The sequence below is a fragment of the Hyperolius riggenbachi genome, chromosome 11 (assembly GCF_040937935.1).
Source record: "Hyperolius riggenbachi isolate aHypRig1 chromosome 11, aHypRig1.pri, whole genome shotgun sequence".
Classification (NCBI taxonomy): Eukaryota; Metazoa; Chordata; class Amphibia; order Anura; family Hyperoliidae; genus Hyperolius; species Hyperolius riggenbachi.
Window position 1 is genome coordinate 127,597,366 of NC_090656.1, and position 15,959 is coordinate 127,613,324.

The 15,959-nt window shown below is 41.8% G+C and overlaps 1 protein-coding gene across 1 annotated transcript in view; it reads right to left on the reverse strand.

Moving 5' to 3' along the window:
* Positions 1–8,500: 8,500 nt before the first annotated feature.
* Positions 8,501–15,959, reverse strand: part of CD151 (CD151 molecule (Raph blood group)) — an 83,207-nt gene continuing 75,748 nt past the window's right edge. Inside the window, exon 8 of the mRNA XM_068261385.1 lies at positions 8,501–14,236. Coding sequence (XP_068117486.1) covers positions 14,177–14,236 — 60 coding nt within the window. The 3' untranslated portion in view covers positions 8,501–14,176. The remainder of the gene's footprint in view (positions 14,237–15,959) is intronic.

Below are 15,959 nucleotides of genomic sequence, written 5' to 3' on the forward strand. Positions count from 1 at the left end.
CTGATCTAAAATGGGATTTGGGGGGGTGGGGGGAGTGGGCCTTTATAAACTTGTTCAATCTGCAATATAGTGACCCACAGGCTAGGATTTATACTCCTGGGTTCCCTTCCTCTCCTTTTAAATTGCAGAGAGGGGCCAAACAGGGGTGCCCCCTATCACCCCTTCTAATATAGTGCTTGAACCTTTAGCACGTAAGTTACGCATGGAAATTGGGGGATACACACAAGTAAAATGAAGGTGGTGCAATCGCTATTTGCAATTGACTTATTGCTCTCTCTCTCTCAGACCCAGGGAAGCAGCTCACTAAGGCACTTCATATTATTAAGGAGGTAGGTCAATTGCCTGGCTTTAAAGTCAATATAGATAAAAGGGAGATGCTGCCAATTTCAAAATGTGCAGAAACAGGTGCTTTTAATCATTTAGGGTTAAAATTAGCCAAAGGCAAAATTAGATATTTGGAGTTAGACATAGATAGAAATCCTAGTTAATTGTATACTTTAAATATATCGCCTTTGATTAAATCTATCCTGGACCAGCTACAACGCTGGAATGGCATTCCATTGGGAGTAATCAGACAGGCAGCTCTGATAAAATGGTGAGCTTTGATCGGCTACTCTACCCAATGCAGGTACTGCCTGTGCTGCTTCCACAAGTGGATATACAGATACTGAACAGGGCCTTTTCAAAATATAAGGAGGGGGAAAAGAGCTCGTATTAATTTGGCTAGACTGCAACTCCCGAAGGAGATGAGGGGAAGGGGGGACTGGGCTTCCCTAATAAGAGATATAATCTTTCATGTGTATGTAGGCATGTACAGGACTAGATATCGGGCAGGGAGGCTTTTTCCAATGCCGCATAGGAACATCATATTGCTAAACCCTGGGAACTGACAGGATTGCTGCACTCTAATTGGACCACTTTACCATTGCGTTTAAAACATAGTATATTGTTCAGCGATACCATGGCTGCTAAGCGAGAGGTACAAAAGCTGTTTAATTTGCCTTGGAAATTTTGATATACATGCCATTAGAAGGCAACCCAGCCTTTCAGACAGTTCTCATGAACGGGTCCTATGAAAAACGGGCAGAAAAGGGATTTTAAAAAAATTGGCAAACTTTCTAGATCTGAGAAATCATACTTGACTGTCCTTTAACCACTTCCCTACCACGCTATTTTGTGCTGATCGGTGCTGCGTGGGCTCTCCAGCCCGCAGCACCGATCAGCTAGCAGCCAGGCCGATCAGACTTCCCCCCTTTTTTCCCCACTAGGGGGATGTCCTGCTGGGGGGGTCTGATCGCCGCCGGCTGCTTGCGCTTGCTCTTCAAAGCCCCCCTCCGCAGCGCTTCCTGGCCTCCTTCCCCTTCCTTCCCTCCTTCTCCCTCCCCCTGTGAGCGGCGCAGGACGGATTTCCGTCCTGCGCCTGATGGGATAGGCTTTAGCCTATCAGATGCCGGTGATCCCCGGCCAATCAGAGGCCGGGGATCGCCGATCTCCTCTACGGCGCTGCTGCGCAGCAGCTCCGTATGCATGTAAACACCGGGGAAGGTCTTCCCCGTGTGTTTACATTTACCCTGCGAGCCGCCGATCGGCTCGCAGGGTGTTCACGGAGACACCCTCCGGGAACTGACATGGAACGGCCGCTCATACGAGCGGCCGTTTCCATGGAATACACTTCAGGATTCAGGGGCGTGTATATACGCTCCGAGAATCCGGAAGTGGTTAAAGATATCATGAGGCAATATGGTGTTCCAGGGACGGATTCCCTAACATATGGTCAAATTTGTTCGTAAGTCGGGGCACATCTGACAGATATACAGGCGATCGCACAGATTCTCCCTTTCTACTCCTTCCTTAGACCTAGAGGGGAGACAATGGCCTCAATTCACTAAGATCATGCTGGAGATAATAAGGCAAGAGATAACTTACCTCCACACAGTGAGAGAGTAATTTTATCTCTTCAGTCCTTAAGTTACCTCCTCTGTAGTTAATTTACCTCCTCTGTAGTTAATTTACCTCCTCTGTAGTTATTTTCACACGCAGTTAATAAACAGCCTGTCTTTAACGCTCGAGTTATTTTAAGGATTGAAGAGTTAACTTAAAGACAGAAGAGTTACAGTAACTTTAGGTTTGCCTGAGGTAAAATGTTTCCAGAATACTACATGCCTTATCACCATGGTGATAACTGTAGAAGAGTTATTAAAGACAGGAGATAAGCTTAGTGAATTGAGGCCAAAGTCTCTGTCTGATATACAGAGGGAACTGGCGGGGAGGGGGGGTACAAGAGAAAGCACTCCAAAATAAGAAGAGTTGGCACAAAATCTTTTCTACCCCTAACCTGGAGCAGCACATTCTTGGTGGGAATAATTGCGTTAGGCAAGTGATAGAGAATGAACGGTGGAGACTCATTTGTTTTTGATTAATTGTGCCATATATGCTTTTAATATCTGCTATTAATCACCTAGACCAGGTTATATGGACCATTGCCCTAAATGTAAAGAGCCAAAGAGGGATATGATACACTGTTTGGTCCTGCCCACTCATCCAGACCTACTGGGACAAGGTTTTACAATATGCAAATAAAATAGATAAGAGCAATCTATTGAAAGACCCGCTTATATTGCGGTTTAACCCCACTCCAGTAAATCCAGATACACAAAAGACACAAACTTTCGGATATTGTCCATATAATCTTTATTGCTGCAAGGAAAACAATTTATAACAGATGCTTATATCCTCCACCGCCTTCGATTTGGAACTGAAAGGAGGAAATTAGACATTTCATGTTGTTGGAAAAATTGGATGCCAGTATTAATAAGGACAAGGGAACCAAACGGTTTTTCACTAGGTGGAAACCTTTTCTCTTGGATACTTTCTCAACAAAAGATCTACACCAGTGGTCCTCAAACTAAAGCCGGCGAGCCGAATGTGGCCCGGCGAGAAATTTTTACTGCTCCCCCACCCCCCAAACACAAAATGTATAACTTATAGATGCGGCTCACTGCACCTTTAAATATTGGTGGCCTGCATATATAATAGCAGTGCTGGCACCACCCATTCATATACTGTAGAAGCCAGTGAGCAGTAATTTGCTGGCTTCCAATCCAATTTTGCATCAGATGACTGCCGTCCAACTGGATGACAGGTTGTCACCTGGGTATGCTTTACTGTCTGGTGCACAAAGACGTTCTTCAGGCGCTGCATGACTGAATGGCTGCTGCTGGGAGGGGGGGGGGTGGGGTGGGAGTAATACCTAGATTCAATGTAATGTTTTTTCATCATCATTTTATGTATGTTCCGGCCCCCCCGCAGTCTGAAGTAGGTTGATCCGGCCCTTGACCGAAAAAGTTCGGGGAACCCTGAACGACACTCTCTAGTTTATTCATTTAAATGTACATCTTGGTATTCAAAGGCACAATTGGCTGTTACACAGGGACAGGCTTTAAGTGGACTCTGGTGACCATTTACAAAGGATTTAACAGAACTGACTTTCAATCATCAGGGAAAGATATAGTAGGTTTAGTATGCAAAGGAGCATATGAGTGACTGGGGCTTGGGTGGGGTATTAGAATTTGTGGAGGGGAGAGGTTCTGATGTGGTTGTACAATATATGTTTTTTTTTTTTATTTATATATCATCTTCCTAGCCATGTTGGCGGATACGATTTGTATGGTTTATAATCAGAAGCAAATAAAAATTTGAGAAAAAAAAATAATTTCTACGTGTAGATTTTTGATGACACCAAGTTTGTGTGATCAGTGTAGTGTAATATAACAATCAGCATATCACGTTCCCTTACAACCTCCTGCATTGATGTTTAGTATTATGAATAGTGATCAACTATTTTTGAGGTTTGAGCACTGACCCAATCTGTGCTCTATTAGAGGGCTAAGTGTTATGGAGTAATGGAGAGTACAGAGTCCTCACTGCACCAGCTGGGGCTAGGCAGTCATCCAAGCATAAATTAAGGGCTGGTTCACACTGGGCGCTTTGGTAGCGTTTTGCTGATCGCCCGCGATCAGCAAAATGCTGCTGCTAACCACCTTGTAGTATGACAATTTACCTATACAATTTGCTCATAGTATTCAAAATCTTTTGATCCTCATACTACATGGAGAGGGTAAAATTGACCAGTGTTGTGCCAATCAATATTGAAAGTGCGTACCATGCTTTACCGCTTTTTAGGTTGCTAAAAACTAATATGAATTAGTTGTAAGAAGGTATGAATTTGTGCAAACAGTGAGGCTGTGTTACCTGCAGTCTTCAGCTGGCCATACAGTACTTGACCATGAACGGCGCTCAGACTGAGATTATCCCGTAGACACTATTTTAATAGATATCGCACACGATGTTGGCAAAAGGACCGACAGCCCTAATAATTGATTGTTGCACCCAGGTTGATCACAGGGCTGTACGTGGCATCAATGTGCTCCAGCAGTAAACAAATATTTAGCCCAATTCGTCATATGAATGTAGAATTGGGGTAAATATTGTATAGCGTATGGCCAGTTTTACTGCACCTTGATTGGCAAAACAAGAGAGGTTTGTGAGCTTTGTTTGCAGTTCTCCACACCAGACTTGGTAATCACACTTCCACAGCAGCATGATGACTGAGGGAGGAGCCAAAATATAAACAGAAGGGCTGACATTCATTCTATCTATCTATAGTCCTAGATTACAAGACACAGGTAAACACAAAATAATTACAACAGATACCACCTAATAGAGATTTATAATGTTTTTCTTTATTACAAAAAAGGTAAATCAGTAGTTATTCAAATGAAAATAAGACCTCCATGCAAACAGCATACTGACGTGTCAAAAAGCTTCATATTTGCCATATTAACTTAGGCACAGTTACAGTAATTACACTTCTGTTATATGATGCTGCATTTCAGTGTCTATAAATTGCATATTATGGTTTTTCTTGATTAAATACATAGCATTTATACATTGCATAATCTAGAACAGACAAATGTACCGGTTTATGAGAGTTGAACTTCTAATGTGTAAGGAACACAGTAATAGAATAAAATAATCCTGTAAGGATACTGGCACAAGAGGTGGAGAGAGAGGCTCTGGTTGCTGTAGTGAAAAGCACTATTCTGGCTTGCGCTAATTACAAGCAGGCTGTGTATATTACCCAGAATCTGCTGATCTGGCAAGGCTGACAATTTTGCACACATTACTGTATACCGGTAAAAAAAAGGTAAATTCTTAAAGTGATCCTGAGCAATCTTGCCATCACAACAGCCCAATCGTCAAAGTCCCAGCAGGGTCCACAAATAAGGCTACAATCCCCCTCCCAGCCTAGGTGCACCATTCAGCCTCCTCCACACTAATATGATGGAACAGTCATGTGAGGTGGGGACAAAGCCGGGACTGGAGACAGTGTCTTTTCCAATGTAAGCCTCAATACCACAAACTAGAGCATTGCTAGGGTGGGAGGATCCAACCTTCTTTTATCGAAGAAAAATTGTAAATTCGATCAGATTTCTCGAATGAAAAAAAGCTTTCGATTTTTTGGGACAACCAATCATTTTTTATCAAATTGGCGTAAAATTTGATCATTTTATTGTGTGGTGCGTGGTCACCTTTACTTCTTGAAAGAAGCAAATATCCATTATGGAACACACATACATTTTAAGCACAGATAATTTAAGGTAACTTTCGTTGCTGGGCATCCACATATTTCCTGCGCCTGACTAGCGTCCTGGCCGTGTGCACTTCCGGTTTTAGGCTGCTGCTGATTTGTACGACTACGAATGATTAAGATAATCTGAATGCCTAATGATTGTATAAACAAGCAAAATATTTCAGCCAAATCGGTCTGAACACCACATTAAGCGCAATTATACTGTATGTTGCCAGAAAACAAAGTACCCAGTGACTCTTTCCTATATCAGGTAGATTTTTTGTTTTTTTACTATGTACTGGGATTTGAAATGTTATCTTTTGAAACTACCTGTACATGACGGGATTCTTAGGGCTGTGAGGATACTTTATCTGCTTGTAGCAGATGCTGACACTTCTTTGACTAGCTGCTAATAATCCTTGTTACACGTTACCCAAGTGTCATAGCCCTTACAGTGACCCTTGTCCCTCGATTTTGCTGCACAGATTAATAAGATGCTCATTTTTCATGAATGCAAATTGTATGAAGCTTGGAATATGGACAATCCAAACTGACAAGGAAAAGCATTTGATTGGCTGCATACAATTTGCATTCAGGTTGGAAACATGAGCATCGCACTGAGCATCCATTGCAGCCAGTCACAGACTGGGATCTGCGGAGTCCCGGCAAGTTACCCTTGTCAGATTAGAATCGGGCTACGATTCTATTATATTCCTTCCAACGAGACATCAACTTGGCCTCAAAACCGGGCAGAGACCAGGCAATAATGCCACAGGGATGGAATGGTGGACAGAGGTATGGCTGGGTGTCTAGCCAAACACTGGCACTCACCACAGACCCGGCAGTGAGGACAGCTAGCAGATGCACAGGTGGTAATACAGGAAGCAATACAGCCTGCCAGGTATTGAGGTATAGCAGCCCACTGCAGGGCTACTATAACTAAGCCATAATAAGCAACAATTTAGTATCTTTAGAGTAGAAAACAGCAAATCATCTTAGATTCAAAAGCATAAAATTTTGTCTCAACATAAACAGAGTTCACAGCAAAAGCAAACAAAAAACGTGGATGTGCAAGTAAAAATATAACAAGTGATCTACAAATTACATAATATAATAATATATAATAAAGTCACACTCCAAATAAAGCACGGATGGATGTTTAATGCTGAATTACAAACCTGCCAGCTTCAGTAGTTTTTGTTCTAAATAACCTCAGCAGTTTTACAACAGGAAGTATATAAAAATAAAACAAATTACTGAAATGAACTACAAAAATCTTCTAAATCACTTTCAGGTTAGACATTTTGACAGTGTGTTGCTCATGGCGACCGTGTAGGGCCCTATTCCATTGCTGATCGCGCTGCATTTGATCACGTAAGATGCAATTTCCACTTGCTGCAGTTTGCGTTGTAGCTAGTGGAAATGGGCCCAGACTCTCACTTTAAAACATGAGAGGCGTGACTAGACAGACTGTTATGGGCGATACAACTGCTTTCCATACTAAAGACCCATTTCTGGTGAGGCAGATAATTTGGTGCTGTGCGGCGCATGTTAATATGGGCACCAGAATGTTAATTGCAGCGCCCAGGTGCAAACAGAGGAATGGGATGAAGGGCCAGTATAATCGCACAGCTGTTAGTGAATTGAAGACTTTCCGCATGACTTGCAGGCTCACAAACTTATAAGCTTTATCATGCTATCTGTCTCAGGTCTTGGTGGAATTGTAAGCGTGGGGGTTAGAGATGCAAGTGATATGAGAATATCAGTGACAGGTCTGCTCAGGAACAGGGATCTCTGCATCAGGTGAGGCGCGAGGAATGAGGCGTTTAGAAACAGAAGAGAATGCATATCAGTCATGACAAATAGTGAAGAATGCAGAATGGTAGCAGAGAGTGGAAGATTTATCCCATTAGGATAGCTCTACAGTCATGTGAACGTGGATTGTACAGTAGATGCAGGGGAAGAATGGCACAGTGAAACCAACACAATAATCTGACACAAAGCTTGATTTGCAATGGATAAGCGACTAGTTACGTTATTCTGCTTCTAGTGACGGATTCAGATGTCTATGAAGAGTGCCTGGTTGAAGAGTGATATGTTCTTATATTTTCCGGAGGTGTAGACGCTGTAAATGTATGTGTGTAGTCTCTTACCGCACCTCCCTTGTGGCTGCGTCCCACTCAATTCACATAGAATTGCTCCGGTATCATAGCATGTTGGCGCTGTGACCCAGCTCTGAACAGGAACGTGACCGTGCTCCCGTCATAATCAATGTGGCACATTGATTATGACAGGGGAGTGCAGTCACATTCCTGTGCCAAGATGGGTCAAAGCTCCAACATGCTATGATACTAGAACAATTATACACGAGTGGAGGGGGACGCAGCCACAAGGAAGATGCAGTAAGAGACTGCACATCTCCCCATACACACAGAATCCCACAGGTAGGTCTTATTTTCGGGGGAGATGTTATTTTGGGGAAACACTGTGCTTGGATCCAATAGTAAAATATTGTAATCTTTACTGATATTTTACTATGTTGTTACCTAACCCTACTCTCACACAGAACCCACCCTCTACCGTTGCTCAACCCCAAGACCTCCCTCTATTGTTGCTCAACCCTAAAACCTCCCTCTACCGCTGCCAAACCCTAAGACCTCCCTCTACCGATGCCCAACCCTAAGACCTCCCTCTACCGTTGCCCAACCCCAAGACCTCCCTCTACCGATCCCTAACCCTAAACCCTCCCTCTATCGATGCCTAACCCTAAGACATCCACCGACGCCCAACCCTAAGACCTCCCTCTACCTATGTCTAACACTTAACCCTCCCTGTACCTATGCCTAACCCCCCCCCCCCCCCCCCCCCCCAGGTAATACCTAACACTTACTCACACCAACCTAAATTACTCCCACGCCACAAAGCCACGTTTTCTGCACAGAATGGAAATTTCAGCACCCATGGGGTGCCTGATAAAATTGCGGGCACTGTAGGTTGCTAATATGAAAGTGCCTCCGTCCGCCCAAATTTTTTTTCTTTGCTGTAGATCGCAGCTTTTATAATGGGCCCCAATGGCGGCATCCTTTTTTTCAGCAAGGGCTCCTGCATTGTTTTTTCACGTTTCCTGTTCTACATAAAAGGGTAAAAATGTCCCCAACATATCCTCTAAAATGCTTTAGCTATGAGGATGGTTAGAAATAAATGGAAGTAAATAGGGCAAACGTCTACTAAGAGAGTAAAGTATTTATTTATGGGATTTCAGCAGACAAATCATTACACAATGCGGAATCTATGGAACCAGCTAAAGAAATGTATTTAAATGGGAGTGAATTGGTCAGATATCACTTGAAAGTCTGCTGTTATGCCTGACCCAGAATACTTGTTGGTCTTCCAGTTGTATGCTCCACAAAGAGATGGAAAAGGAGGACTACCACAGTGGCCTACTACCAGTCATTTTCCAGGGTAGTGAAAGCCAGCAGATGCTTTCTCCCTGAGAAAAGCAGGAAAAATCAATCATCTAGGTCGATATCCATCTTAGGTCTATTAGTTGGGAGTGTATTTAACAAGGCAGAAGGAGTACCACTGAGTGATGCTATAACCAAAACCACGTTTGATCAGTGATGATGAAATGATGAAATGGATGATGAAATCTGGTTTCTGACTGTTTTGGGTCACTGAACTTTGCACATTCTTCTTGGTCTAAATATAGGACCTCACAGGTGTACATTTCTACTCTGCAGCTGGTTAAATACAATCCACTCTATATTGTGACAGCAAACATGGGGAACAATGGCCGGTCACATCCTAATGATAATCAGTTAGTGCAGCCACATTGCTGGAGGCTTTGTACTGTGCTTGCCAGAATCGATGCTTGATAAAAGCCTGTAGTGCACATGACCAACTAAACTCAATTACTAGACAAGAGGCTGCAGTCTTGTCAGTGACATCTAAAGACTTGAATAGAAAAAATAAATGTACGTTGTAATTTCAGCAGCCTGAACTATTTTCCCCACAAATAAACAAGCTTGTGAGATGCTGCCGATGAGGTCTTCCCCTCTCCACAATTTGCTGGGATGAACCAGTAATTATGCAATCGCAGCAGATCAACTGACAAGGAAGCAGGAACGCCACTCTGGCTCAGGACCAAAGTGCTGTCGCACATCAAACTGACGGCCGACAAACGTGGGAGCACTTAAAAGGATCGATGGATCTAAAAACCTAAATCTGATTATACAAAAGATGTGAAGAAATGTAGAGGTTCAATACAAAGCTATTAAAAAAATGAATCATTTTACTAATCCTACAATGGCCTGCTGGGCAATCCTAATGGGAAGTAGGGAACCGGTCTGTTTTTTTTAGGGTTTGTAAACCTGCTGCTTAAAGGGAAACATACCTTAAAGGGAAACACTTTTTTCCCCAGGCTTTAGTGTACTTGTTCTTCAGTGTGCTTGGATTAATTTAAAGAAGGCTGTGATCAAAAATACAGTGCCTTTAAACTATTTCAGAAACTAGCATGAATTAAAAGATGGAACTAAGATTTGTACAGTACAAAAAAATGAGTCATCACCTTCCTATACAGAGTGTGGGTAGCACGGTGGCATAGTGGTTAACCTTTGGCTTGCAGCGCTGGATCCCCGGTTCGAATCCCAGCCACAGCACTATCTGCAAGCAGTTTGTATATTCTCCCCATGTCTGTGTGGGTTTCCTCTGGGCACTCCGGTTTCCTCCCACATGCCAAAAATACAGATAAATTTGCTTCCCCGTTAAATTAGCCCTCGACTGTGATACATTCACTACACAATAAAGACATAGGACTATGGTAGGGATTAGATTTTGAGTCCCTCTGAGGGACAGTTATGTGACAAAAAATATACTCTGTACAGCGCTGAGAAAGATGTCAGCCCTATATAAATACTAAATAATAAAAATAGTGTTTGCAAATGTTATTAGCACTTCAGTAGAGGGAATAAAGGAGCACACAAAGTGTCAACTTACAACTCATAGAAACTGTTTTAAAACACATTATACAGGCAGAGATCAGCACACGCTGCAGTTGACATCCTTAAGTCAGCTTTCCCAAAACCGTATGTGCATTTCACTCACCCTCTACCTGCAATAGCACACAGAAACACACTGCAGCATATATCTCCTTTCCTGCAGACCTCTCTCCCCCAGCCTGGACTCCTGCTTTAGGAATACACGTATGTGGAGGGTCCAGGACAGGCAGGTGAAAGCATAACCTCAATAAGGGAACTAAGTAGACACCCTCACATGAAATCAATGCCCACTAAAGTAACAGGCTGAAAGAAACAGCCTGTAAAAAATGGCTACTGGATTTTAGCCGTACCACACTAAGGCCTCTTGCACACTGCAAGCGATTCAGATTCCGCTTTTTAATCGTTTTTACATCCGATTCCGATTTGCAGTTTGCTCCCTGCACACTGCAAATCGGAAACTGAATTGGATGTAAAAAAACAATTAAAAAGCAGATTCTGAATCGGAAATGCATGCAGTGTGCAAGAGGCCTAAGAGCTGTTAGAGTTCCATTTCTGGAACTGAAGTTATACCTTAAATCAGCGGTGTCAAACTCAGTCACATACAAGGCCAAAATCCAACACAAAGTCATAGTTGCGGGCCTAATGTTTATTAAGTGGGGTGGCATCCCCCCTTTGCACCCTAAACAAGTCAAGTGCATTACTTGCATTGGGCGCTACTCTGCCTGGGAAAGCAGCAGGTTTTCCTCTGCAGTAAAAGAAGGAAATGCAGATTACCAACCTGTAATGTATTTGCATTGTAGGGTTCCCAGGCTGGTGGGTGAGAGGACTGGCAGCAAATAGTGGTTTTGCTTAAAAAGTTTGCAGCTTTTGTAGGTATGAGCAGGTGTGAGCAGGAAGGGGAAAGACGCCATGCTTTAAAACGTGCTGCAAATGTGTGACAACTGTAGGCCTGTCCCCTCCTTGTATATAACCAATCACAATAAGAGATGAAGAGGGTGCATACACGCAAACCAAAAAATGTTGTGCATACAGTATATATTCCACGGCCTGCTGTCTCCATGGAAACATCAGATGCCACTGGTACAAGCACAAGTATAAAGCAAGATTACTGCTCTCAATTTCCTCCCTTCTTTTACAGCTTACAATCATGGAGGTTGAAGCTCTTGAGGGCCACATAAAATTGTGTGGTGTCCCAGATTCGGCCAGTGGGCCTTGACAGCAGTGCCTTAGAGCAAGGGGATGGACCCAAAAGGTCATGCTTCACATCTGAACGTTTAACAAGACACTGAACACAACAAATAGTAATTGGTAGACTATTCCTGCAATTTGTACACGAGGATGTGATTTACCTTTGGCAGTCATCACAAGCAATGTATAAATGGCAGCAGAGGCCAATAGTTTCGTTATTTGGTGTCCAGCTGTAATTTCAAGTCAGTGCTGGAAATTAAAGTTGCTCCATTCCAAACACCACCTGTCCATCACCTGGCCAACAGACTGGAACAAGAAGCAACTGCAAGCTTGTAGTCCACATTAAACAGAGGCACAGGATTTCTGACCAGCCAGACACCTCAGTTGTCAGTAGCACTGATGTAATTAATGTGAGGACAGCAGGAAAGGATTGGACAGGCCTGTGGTGTATTAGAGGATCTGGAGCATAACAAGGGTAGTCACAAGCAGCTTGTTGTGTCTGCACAAAAGCAGCAATAACTGTTTACAGTGTAGAATCCCAGACAGGTATGCAGCAAGGATATGCATAGGGAATGTATCGTGATTTTCCCCCCACATTTATTAGGCTTCGTAATCTATGTCACAGATTAAAATTTGAATTTAGACCTCCATCTGCTGGGTTGACCAAAAAACGCTGCAAATAGAAAAATAGCCCCCTTTCACTGAAGCGCAGTGAAGATAGGTTAACAAAAAACATCTATCAAAAGGTACCAGTTTATCTCAGGAGAGAATAACACTCAGAATTTTTTTTTTTTTTTTTTTTTTTTTACGGAGCTTTACCAGAGAAACTGAGGCCCATAAAGAAACCGGGGGCACCAGAGCTCCGAGCAGACCATCTTCACAGGGGACAACCCCCTGTGAAGCCGTGTGTGTGTGTTTTCTTACTCTTGTTGCCTTTTATTAAAAATTGCTGTGTGTTTTATTAATGGGGTCCTGAGAAAATGGGCACCTTTTGATAGTTGTCCTTTAAAAAGGTGAAAAATCAAAAACAAACATTTGTAATCTCTCATATGCTTCTAATTAAAAACAAATAAAAAACAAACATTGTTTGCAATAAAAAAAAGTGCAGATGGGGCACAAAAAGCTTAAAATATGTGTAATATATAAAGTTTATAATATTTTTTGATTTCAGACTAAACACTAAAAATTAAAACAAATATACTAACACTATATATTCCCTTTAATAACACATACCACAGTTCCTGTTGTAAAATTTAATTTAGGTGTATAAATGTAAAATGTTTCAACTTCAAGACCATAATGAAAGGAATTCCCCTCTGTAAAATTCACCAGTATAAAAGTGAACAAATATAAAAAGTTCTAAAAAAAAAAAAAAAAAAAAAAAAAAAAAAAAAAGCTGAAAAAAAACATTTTGGGTGCTGGCTACAGATGGTCACTGAGATGCTGATAAAGAATCTTGACAAAATTTGGGCAAATCAAAAACAGCAGGAACTGCATCTGACTGGCACAATTCCTAGCTCCATACAGTCTAGGATTATTTTCATATTGTTGACCATCTGTTGCTAGCTGAGGCTTCCCCTGCTTATATATGAGGACCTTGGCAATCTTGTACGATCACTGTTGTCAGTAACCAAATAAACCACTAATCTGGTTATTTGCCATGGCAGGTTTCTAATTTTCTATGAAAAACTGAGGCAACAAATTATTATGGCAAAATACCAAACCATCATGATGGGACATAGTGATTCAGTCGGTTACTACAGTTTAGAGTTCCTTCCATAAAAACAATTACAATTGTTAAGCAGACAAATCACCATGACATTACATCAGGTGAACACTGATCACCATGGCAACACAATGCGTGAACACTCACTACAGTACTATAAGTGCAACAGCAGGACAGCGTGCTTCATGGTTAAATACATATCAGGATAATGCCAATGCTTGTAAGGGCAGACATTTAGAGCAGTTCGGCACGGTCTGATCGACAATGCAAAGCATAATTTAAAAGAGTTCTTCTTCTCATTGACACCACACTGACAGTTCTTCATAGACACAAAACAACCAACAAGTTCAATCATGAGCAGAAGGTGGTTAAGGTAACTGGTGAACATTCGGGACCAGAGGGATTGTACTTCATTGTCTTCACTTGGCACAAAGACAAGGTGGCATCGGAGTTAGCATGAGCTCATGCTACAGTAATGCATTAGGATAAACTCCATATTTTAGTATGTTGAAAGCAGATGATGTCATATTCAGTGCGTGCCTTGAGATTGGTCGATGTACCAAGCGGCTTATTAAGGCAGCAGGTTGTGTTTTGTCAGCAGATGGAGTGCAATGAGCGAGTCCAGTAATGTCTTCAGTATGGCTCCGACTTTAAACTCTTGTACAGACAACAGGTGAAGATCATTCCAAAAAGCTGAAAGGAAATTCAGAATATATTAGGAAATGGAGAATATATTACAAGGGCCTGTGCACATGGGCGGTTCTAATCTGCTGCCGAAATGAGTTTGTGAAGATTGAAGAATGTCTGAAGGATATTGAGCACATTCTTTAGTTTTGAAGCAGATCTTAGGAAAAAAAGGTTAAATGAAACCTGAAGTAAAGTGATTGTTTTTTTTAAAGGGAACAACGATGGCAAACTCCAAATTGTTCTAACTGCCTGGCTGACCTGCTTATCTCATTTTCATAAGTTTGATTTACACACCTACAATGCAGAGAATAAAGATGCTAGTTCATGGAACATGCTGGGCTGCAGAGAGCAAAGTGTCATGTTCATTATTAAAATGCTGAATGTGGACAAGGATTTGTCAGAAATGACCTCAAATAAAGCAGACCTGTACTGTATTTTATCAATTTATTGACTTTGCACTTGTCATTGGAGACCCTCCTAGAACAGTTAGGCAATCTGTACTGCCGTTCTCTATTTCTACCTTACAATTGTGAAAAGTGTCTGTGCTCTCCTCTGCAGGTGCCCACATATTATGTGTCTGTCCCTAATTTTAACAGCCTTCCTGGCCACTTGTGCACTCCAACATGATATGGCCTCTGTAATATTACTTCTCTGGACCAGAGTGATGACTTCATTTACCTTTTTATGGCTGTTTTAGTCCTTGTTTTTAATTCTTGAAAGTCATTTACTTGTTATGTTTTTAATCCTAGACTCCGTGTCAAATACTGTAGATAATTACGGTAAATGAGATAATCCATTTCTGTTTTAAACCAAATTGGAAGGTTAGCTGGACAAGATATTTCTACATGTTTTATAGATATACCATAATGTATATTGTAATATTATAATAATAATAATGGCAGTATTTGTATAGCGCCTTTCTCCTCTCGGACTCAAAGCGCTTGCGAGGCAGCCACTAGAGCGCACTCAGTAGGCAGTAGCAGTGTTAGGGAGACTTGCCCAAGAAACTCCTTACTGAAATAGGTGCTGGCTTACTGAACAGGCAGAGCCGAGATTTGAACCCAGGTCTCCTGTGTCAGAGGCAGAGCCCTTAACCATTACACTTCAATTAATATTCATATATACTTGCTCTAGGAAATGGTTGAAAACAGTTGATCCTGTTGTCAGGCAAGGGTAAGCTTTACTTCCTTACTGCCACTCTGGACGCTAATGTGGTCGTCCCAGCATTGCACAGAAACGTACCACAGCATCTCTTCACATGAAATCCAGAGTATGCAGCAATGTGTGCTCCAGAGAGTGTATCTAGGAATTCTCACTTCTGGATCTACCCTATGCATGTCCTCCATCTCCTCTAGATTTTGCTGCAGTGTCTTTTAGTTTCAAAAGTTTTCTTGACAAAAAAAAGTAATATTAACATCATACAATCAGCAGTGAAATGTCCTATTAGGACTAGAATCATCATTTAAAATACATAACAATACAGGAAAAACATTAAAGTCATATTTCCTGAGCAATGAATAAGAATTGACATTAGTGTAATCATATTCAACAGAATTAGCTTGGATTTTGAGAGACACAATATGACATCAGCTATCAATGCTGATGTAGGGGTAAGATAGGCATGTTGGGAGGTCAGACAGAAAGGACAGTTGCTGTAAATCTGAAGACATAACAACAAAAGTTGTTTAGGTGATACCTTTAATGACTAACGGAACAAGATTTCTTGGCA